The sequence below is a fragment of the Empidonax traillii genome, unplaced genomic scaffold (assembly GCF_003031625.1).
Source record: "Empidonax traillii isolate 1590-97213 ecotype Southwest subspecies unplaced genomic scaffold, ASM303162v1 scaffold72:size2462915, whole genome shotgun sequence".
In the NCBI taxonomy this organism is placed as follows: Eukaryota; Metazoa; Chordata; class Aves; order Passeriformes; family Tyrannidae; genus Empidonax; species Empidonax traillii.
In genome coordinates, this window is record NW_020955265.1 from 1,774,307 (window position 1) to 1,783,924 (window position 9,618).

Here is a 9,618-nt window from a genome sequence, read left to right on the forward strand (position 1 = left end):
AGTAATTGTTTGGGCTGCCAGTGTACTATTTTACTGGCATAGTCTAATCTTGTCACAAAATGTAGTCTTAGAAATTCATTAAGTACAGATTTTAATGCTTAAATACATCTTTCTTATTATATATCAGCACAGTGTTTATTCACTTAACTGTGGGATAACCTTAAAATCCAATTCATGGACCAGGCCTCAATGGTTAAGAATTTACAAGAAATACAAAAGTGGCAACCGACCCTTCGGATTTCTGTGTAAGGGGAGAAAAAAGCATAATGCTGATGATAAGCATTTTTCCCAGCACACCAGCTACCTAACTGTTCTTAACTCAGTCTGACAGCTTACTTTTTGGTTGCTCTTAATTGGTTTTTAACAACTTCCATTCTCATGAATAGTAAAAAAACTATTATTGCATGGCTAGCCAGAATCCTACTAAAACAGCTTAATCAGAAACCGCAGTATTTCAAGAATATGTCAGACAATTTCATTCGTATGCCCTCTTTTCTACAACACAGTTTTCTGAATTCATTTTTATATTGCTGGCCACTTGCTAAGGGAGGCAAATAATAAGCACCTGGTAATGCCTAACAGTAGTTGTTTATGCCTGACTGACATTGATTGAAACATCCATTCCCTATCTGTCATGATTTTGTGATATGAATGGACAAAAGTATTAGATGAATTTGCTAAAATCAATCTGCACTTCAAGCCTCAAGACTCACTAAAGATGACTGAGTACCCTTCCCTGATCTGTTTTGTGTGTAAATATGCCCACTTGCTGATGTGTACTGGTTCTAGGAACAACTGTTGCTCATTTATGTCCTGTCAAATACTGCCACTATTTACCACTCCACCAATACTCAGTGAAGTAGCTATCCCCTTATTTAACACTGACAAATGGAATTTTATCCTAAATCATGTTCATTCAGGTCTAATAACTTCCAATCCTTCAAATGTTGCATTTACTGAGTCCCTTTCCAGCCACATCTCCTGTAGCTCTATTTCTCCTATAAAAGCAAATTGATGGGCTTTTTAACATCTCCCCTAACTTTATTGACTTCTTTCACCCGGTACTAAACTACTCAAATTACGCCTTTAGACAGGGCACTGACCATGCATTTATTAAACTTTCAGATATGCTCTTCACACTTTCTCAGTCTCTTGATGCTCATTTAGCATGAGAAGAGCTTAAGTTTATTGAACTTGTTAGCCTCTTTGCATCTTTTCTCATACCTACAAAACACTTGACAGTGATCAGATTGCTGCTGGTTAAAGAGCACAACTTTATTGCTTTGTCACTTTCATCCAGCTTTCTGCATTAAGCAGTTTCCCAATTCCTGTTATATTATAAAGTCTTTGAGGCCAAAACTGTTTTTTCGTCTGATGTTTAAAAAGCAAATAGAGTCATGAACCTCTGGTTCAAAACCAGCAGTAATATGCTTCTAAATAAATAACCACTGTTCAGATGAGGGCAAGAGAAGAGAGGCAGGAATAAGAAATTGGCAGAGATTTTTCCTTTTGACTTCGTTCCTATTTCCACAGCAAAGGAATGCAGCATAAAACTGACAAATGTATAAAATTAGAGTTGTCATTTCGGTTAGACTCGCAGAATAGGTTAAACAGTGGTTAAACATCCCATTGAAAAAAACAGGTTAAAACCTGGTTACATTACATACTTCTCTCATGTAATTCATGTCAAAGCATTATTATCTTAATAACTGTTTCAAAAACCTGTGCAAAACTACAGACTGAAGGTATTCTAGGACTTGAGTCGTAAATCATACCAACAAAAAGTTACAGTACAATTGATTGCCCTTTTTTCCACCCTCTGGCTAACTTGGAAAAAATTAGGTAATGAAATCAGCTCCCAGAGCTAATGAAAATGCTGCTCCAAAATATCACTGCTTTCACAAATTAAATTTCTGGCTCAGTGCCAATTTTCCATCAAGTATTTTGATGCACATAAAGCGTTCATACTCATAAGAAAAACTGTGATTCAACAAAATACAAGTGGAACATCACCAGGACTGCACACTTTTTTGCTTTCTCTCCATTCGATTCAAAAATAGTCGTATTTATCGGCTAAATGCTATTTAGAATGCACGATACTGGGAAAAACGGATGACAGAAGTTATATTAAAGAAAAAAAAAGAAAAATACTCAATTTGTCTAATCCATGCTATTATAATTACGCTACACAAGTACTGTAGGGACACCAACTTTTCAAACTAGAAATAATCATAACGGGTGTTTTCCACAGACGCGCCTTGTTCTCCCGTTGTGCCGCAGGACGCGCTTCGGGGAGCCGCTGGGAAGAGCCTGGGCGGGGAAGCGGTCGGCGGGTCAGGCACCGACGGGAGCGGACACGCTCCACGCGCGGCGACACCCACGCCAATGCCACTGCCACGGCCACTCGCTCCCGCACCGCGCCGCGCTCTCCCTCCCGGGGGCTTCGGCACAGCCCAGGTGCCGCAGCCGGCGGGAGGAGCAGCGCGGTGGCCGCGCTCGCCCGCCCTTACCTCAGGTGCAGGTAGTGCACAAGCTTCGTCACCACGGTCACCATCTTCCCGAGTCACCTTCCCCGCCACCGCCCCGGGCGCGGGAGGGACACGCGACGAGGAGGGCGATGCTTCCCAGGGGCTCCTCAGTCGGCTGCGCCTCGCCGCTGCTTCACCCTCTTCAGTGCCCTTGGGCGACAGCGCCTTCGCCCCCCGGCCGTGCCCTGCCCGCGCCCGCCCCGCCCGGCCGGGGGCGGGGCCGCCGCCCCTCCTGCGACCGCCCCCGCCGGCGAGGGCGGGCGAGTGAGCGGAATGAGGGGCGAGGGTGGCTCACCCGCGTCCCTGGCGCCTCTTCGCGGGGGGAAGAGCGCCGCGAGTCCCGCCGCGGGTGGTCCAGCCCCGCTCCGCTCGCTGCCGTCGGGGCGCCCTGGCGGGAATGGGGTCGGGCCAAGCGGTAGTGGTGGGGGAGCGTGTGTGGGAGTGCGAGCGGGGAGGTGAGATGTGAGTGCCCCGCGGCAGCGGGAAGCCGGTCCCGTCCCAGCGTACGGCACGGCTGAGACCTGCAGGGTGCCCCTCAAACGCGGCTTGGTGGGGAAGAGTTAAACGAGAGGCAAGGGAAATGAGTGTTGGTCTGGGCAACCTCGCCGTACCAAACCAGTGCCTGCGTGCCATTCAGCTACGCAGAGGACGGGGATGAGGAGGTAATTTGATTGTGGCGTGTAAGCAGTTAACACGGGAGGATTTGCCATAGTTCTTTAATCTATCAGACATAAAGGACTGAAGCAGAACGTAGACAAAATTCAGTCTGGGAACACCTTTAGTGTTACCATAAGGGCACTTAAACGCTGAAATCATTTACTACTGAATTTTGGATCTCTTGAAATTTCAGTGATACGATGGATGACCTCCTCATAGAAACCACGTATAAGTCATCTCTATATCTGATTGATTTGGGTTATGGAGAAAATTTCGGGGTCTTTATTGCTGTGAAGGCTGACCTATATGATCACAGAGCACGTGATCAGAATAGTAACTTCAGGTTTTCAAATCTATGAATTTTAGTTATTTAGTTTCTGGTGCACTCAAAATTAAGAATATCCCTTCAGCCTTATTCTCCCCTTCTTGGCATCCACTCTAGGCACTGAACTACACAAGAGTCTTGAAAAAAGTTGTATGTACTAAGTGTAACTCAAAGGCTATCATAATGCATACGTTAGCTTGTATGAAGAAAGTTTACAAATAAAAATGTATTCCATATTTTATGATTCAGAATGCTTGAATAAATGACTTAATCTACTGAATGATTTCACTTTGTTGGTAACATTGAAACTACTGAAACTTAAAAACAAAGATAAGCCACGGTACATGAAGTATTTCCAGTTCACCAGGGAGTATTTGATGTCTATGGATAGCTAAGAAGTTTAAATAGTTGATATAAATTAGAAGGCTGTACCTGCAGGATATAATTATTCATATATATTCATATACACACATACACCCATATTCAGTGTACATATCTATACATATGCTGTACCATGTACCACACCCTCTTAAAGTAAGCTGGCTACTGTAAATTGTATTTCAGTTTTTCTAGAAAGAACTGCTTGGAAATCCCCATAAACAGTAAGGATGTTAAGACAGTTTGTGGTAGTCTCTAATCCCCTTTGTCTGCACATTCTTAATAGTATCAGACTTGTGAAAAAAAGAGCGTTTAATTTTGGGTATTTTTTAATGAAGCAGATAGAATACAGATTCTGTCTGATAAGTATATAGGAGATGGTGTAAATAACTAAAATAAGGGTTTTTTCATAGCGGATAAATACTGCAAGTCGGATATTTTTGTCCCATTGTACATACGGTTTTACATCCCACATCCTCATTAATATTATTATTTTACTCTGTATAAATTCTTTCTGTACTTCCTATATTTCTCAGCTCATGTCAATTAAAGTTCCAAAATATGTGCCCTTCACTTGCTAACTTGTTCTCATGCTCTGTGCTGCTCTCTACACTATTTACAGCTCTGCTCCGGTGGAGCAGAGGTAAACTGTTTTACCTCTAGCAGGTTTAACACAGCTGCCTTCTTTTTTTTTGTACTTCGTGATCCCCCTTTCATATTTCTTTTTATAACTGGTTATCCCTCATTAGCGTTCCTTAACTAATATTTGCTTGCTAATTCCGTGCTTGTATTTATTCATATAACAATCTGGTGTAGCTGTTATCTTTAAATGCTGTTATAACTCAAACTGTTTGTTCCCAAAAATATTTGAATTGTCTTGCTAGACTAAAAACTGATCTTATTCGATTTTTTCTTTTTTCTCCTGCAAGAATTCAAACTTTCCATGAAACCAAAATTCTGAAAAGTCTGTTTTACAATTTCTAAAAGGGCCTTTCAAAATGTTTGGAGTAAAACATACACTTTGGGTGTTTTGTTTCAGTATTGCTTTATTCCATTGTTTAACTTCAGGGGATTTTGTATCATGTTTGGGTGTATTTCAGAAGTCAAGAGGGTAACGTGTGTTTTGCTTATATTCTGTCAATACATTTCTATAAAAAGAAATTTTAGATTTTGTGTAATTAGCATTTTTTAGTAGAAAGCTACCCATCAGAATGTTTTAAATAATTCCAAGGACTGAAAATTTAGTCCGCTATTTTCACTATGCTAGGGATGAAAGCCAAGCTTTTCAGGATAAGGTATTTGGTCGCCCATAGTGGACAAGTGAGGCATAAGCTGTTGGAAGGGGGAAATTAATTCCTAATCCTATTAGCTAATAGACAGCTTACTCCCAGCTGTGTCATCGTATGTTCTTTTTACAGTACCTAGTTCATTTAATACAATTCTGTTTTTTGCACATTCTTACATTTCTGCTTGCAGTCCTTATAGGGATGTACAAACTGGCAAACCTCAGCATGTCAGAAAAGCATGTCGGGGTAGTGAGGTTGAAACAGAAGACCAGTGTAATAAGCGTAATTATGGGTAAAGAATCTAAGAAAGAGCAACCACCTTTTGAAGTCAGAGCTTTGCCTGCAGAGGAAATCCTTGGGAAAGGATTCGAGTAAGCTCCGTGGAATGAAGAGGTACAGTCCATATGAATATAGACTCCATCAAAATGCACTTTGAGTATTGTCAGAAGAGTTCACTGACTCTAAAATGGATCAGGTGATTATGATGAAATGTCAGGAGAATATAGGAGCTCTCAGATGTCTTGAGCATATCATATTCTGATACATAAAAGCATCCAGTTCCACCTGGAGAATGAAGTGTTCATAATTTAACACAATCTGCAGGCAGAACTCTGGAGAAGAGAAAAAGAAGACTATGGTAGCAAAACTGAGTTGCGTTTGGTAGCCTGAGACAATTTGCCTTTGTGAGGCTAGTGTGCTATAGCAGCAATTGTCATTGTGTGCTCTAGAATTTGTGTGACTTAGTTTGCATAATTTTGAAATTATTTTTTCTTTATAGAGATAGCAGGTTTGAGAACAGAAATGCACTGCCAGCCTCAAACATCTGCAAGGTTCTCACTTCAGGCTCAGAAAGAGCATTTGTGATTGCAACAGAATCATAAATGCGTGGCATTTGTACTGTTGCTATAATCTATTAATCTGGTAGATACATAATGTAATAAAAGCAGCAAAAATTTAATGTCAGTTTTTTAATATCTTTATCAGATGATCTGTATCATGGACAATACACACACTTTATCATAATCAGTACTTAAATGTGCTTTATAATTTACTTTCCTAAACTAAACAATAGTATATTTGAAAGTTAAAAATTAAATATATGCTTTCCTAAAATTTCCACCCACTGTCCATGTATATTAAAAATATATGGAACAATTTTCCCTATACTCTTTCTGAAAAAATATGGTGGTTTGAAATTTTTTTGTCTGCCAGTAGTTGGTTGTCAGGTGTAATTTTTGCCTTATTGCCTCCAAAGCCAACCTGAATATCTTTGAAAAGGACACTTGAGCACTTAGCTATACCATTAATTTTCACAGAAAAAGCCACTTTATGGGAAAAAAAAAAAGGTTCAGCTTCAAGGTAACAGCAAGACATCAATTTTCTGTGTTTGAAATTAACATAATGTTTTACATAATGATCCTCTCCGCTGATCATTAAAATAACATAGTTACCTCGGCAACTGGAACAGTCTGCAAATGTTATCTAGTGATACTAACACATTCTAAAAATACATACAACAAATAAGGTCTGAAACATTATCATTTGGGTGAAAAATATTTTTTTTCAGTAAAAATATCTTCTGGTCTAAGCAGATTTTTGTGAGAAAAATTTAATTCAATGTAACTTTATTTTTATTTGCTCAAAACACAAAGACCCAATTTTTTGTTTCCTGACAATGGCAAAACAGTAGTTGCTTTTCAATTCAAGTTACATTCAATTGCATTGTTCTATAAATGTTTCAATGGCAAATGTTCAGGAAATAAAATTTATTTCTAGAGCAAGTGTTGAATGCTTAAAAAAGTGGTGGAAAATATGGCATACCAAATAATTGACTGATGAATTCTATCTAGGGAGTTTACTGCTTTAGATCTGAATGTCTCCACTGTCATTGCAGACCTTGTCTTCTTGTTGGTACCCTTGTGAGTCTGACCTGAACAACTGAGATCTAACAGGACTGAAACAAGTTGGCATTAATACTCTTCGCTTTTTTTCTTTTTCAAGCAAAACTTAATAAACTGTGTTCACTGATGATTTTGGGTGTCTTAAAATGCTTTTTGTGTACCGTTGATTTACTGAAAAGTTTTGCTAGGACTAGTTGCCAGAGCATCTTCCATTAGAATGGAAAGTTGCTCCCAAGCAGAGAAGTTTTTTCATTTAATACCATATGAGATATCAAATGCATTGATCTTTTTTGTGAATTTCAATGGTATCTCTTTGAGTGGAACCCTGTCAAGGTTTATAAAGTGAATCAAAGCACTTTATTTCAGTGTACTTTTAACACTGTTGATGTAAATTTAATGTGAGTTGAAAAGCTCTGAAGACTGTTAGTAAATTGGTAATTCTTAATGTGTTTGAACATTTTGCTATCACCCATGTGTGGTTTTTAAGCACTTTTCCTTTGAATGCTGCAAATCTGGTGACAAGATTGCTTTGAGAGAGGGTCTGGGAATATATAAATGGTCCTTTCATACAGTATTGTTCCAGTAGAGATAACGGGGAACTGTGCTTTGGAAACAGGAGTCGACTAGTTGTTTACAGATCACTTTGCAAATGCGCAGCAAATACTCTTGTATTATGATTTATTTTCATTGAAAAATTTGTAACAGAAATGGCCAGGCTGTGACTATCTTTGATTTAGGACAAGGACAGCAAGGACTCAAAGTAATTTTCATCCGCCTTACAGGCTCCAGTTTCAACCACCATCCTTCTATCTGATTGCCACTGTTTTCAAGGGATTGGCAACCTGAAAAGATTTTGGCCAAGGCCTTTCCTTGGGTTTTGGTTGTCCATGGTTGTCATAGTGTCACCTCACAAATCAAATACCCAGTCCAAGTCCATGCCATGCTACATGTCAGGACAATGTCTAAGCACACATCTTTCCCTTTTTTCACCATTGCTGGCAGAGGAAACCTGAATGTATGAACTGGGAGAGGACTGCAAGGTAATCCTTTTGTGCCCTGAATCGGAGAATGGATGGAGTAGGATTTAAGTCCATCACAGTGCATGCCTGCCCTACAATACAGGCATAATTCTCCTGATACATCTGAAGAGGGAGTCTAAAGGGTTCCATGTCAATCTCCTTGAGCAGAGGAGACGTTGGGACATAGTCTCACACTAAAAGTTTTAAAGCCAGTAATAAAGGTATTAATTACACCATCAAATTTTATAACCATTCCTAAGACCTTTATCCTCTCTGCCATCTAATGAGAGAGTGCATGCTGTCTGGGGCCACGATTAGCTCACCAAAATAAAGAGAGATTAGAGTATTAGACGTTACTGAGCAGATGGATCATTACACAGGATTCTAAGCTAAGAACTAAGTATTCTAAGTACGTCACATTTGGAAGATACAAAATATTTAAATAAAACTTTAAATACCTGTGGAGATTAACAGGGATCTAACTTTATGGTGTGTCCACATACATACCAGATGATGGAATAAAGAATGTGTAAGGCTTTTACATTTTTTCTCATTTTAATGAAGCTCACTTGATCAAAAGACTATGGGCCACAGGAATATCCAATGTAGAAAACTGCAGGTGACTCATCTACCTTGCTGGTGATCTAGTGTTATTCATACTGTGTTTTCTGTATTGGATATGCAGTTGTTGGTATTTTTAGGAATACAGAAATAATGAGTACTGTAGGATTTTGTTTTGCTTGCTTTTTAAAGTTTGAATACAAAAGAGATGGAAATGTTGATCAAGCAATTTGCAGAGCTGGAAAAATGACAGGCTTAGTTTGTAATAACGAGCTCTTTACTTCACTAGGAAATTATAAGGATTTTAACCTATATTTTTACTAAAATGCCAACTAAAACCCACTATGTTTCCTGTACTCCATAGTTTGATATTTGGCAGTTTTTACATTATTTAGTTTGTGGGACCCAGAGCAATTTTTTGAATTAGTTTGCTCTTTGACATTACATTGAAGGCAGTGGTATTAGACACTTTCCTAGGCATTAAAGTCTCAAAAAAACTCCTCCTCATTTCATTCACTTTCTTTGTTACAAGAAAGACGCTTTGCCATTTGGAACAAGGATGAATACAGAGTCCTTTAGAGAGAGGGCTGAATGGAGAAGAACTGTAATCTGTCTCAGTAGGTGGTTGGATATGATGAAAGGAACTTTCTTGTCTCTGAAAAGAAATCTTAAAATTACTCCAGATATGCTATTATTAAGGTATGTCATTTGTGTACTGTTCCACTGATTTCTGTACCTGATGTTTGCAACTTCTAATCCTCTTCCCTGCAAACTCCGCCAGGAAGTGGATAAAGTCTCCATCTTCTTGTAACATTTCCTAGACTGATTACACCCCCACTGATACCTGTGTAAACTTGTGACTATTAGACTGTCACAAGCAGTTAAGAAACACCAAACCTACACCAACTAAATCAGACAATATTCCTGTGACTGGCTGAGTCAGAGAGCAAAGAATTCTGAAAG

General features: G+C 39.3%; 1 protein-coding gene across 1 annotated transcript in view; it reads right to left on the reverse strand.

The window, feature by feature from the left end:
- Positions 1–2,669, reverse strand: part of ARHGAP18 (Rho GTPase activating protein 18) — a 92,827-nt gene extending 90,158 nt beyond the window's left edge. Inside the window, exon 1 of the mRNA XM_027880564.1 lies at positions 2,511–2,669. Within this exon, the coding sequence (XP_027736365.1) occupies positions 2,511–2,554 (44 nt within the window). The 5' untranslated portion in view covers positions 2,555–2,669. The remainder of the gene's footprint in view (positions 1–2,510) is intronic.
- Between the last annotated feature and the right edge of the window lie 6,949 nt (positions 2,670–9,618).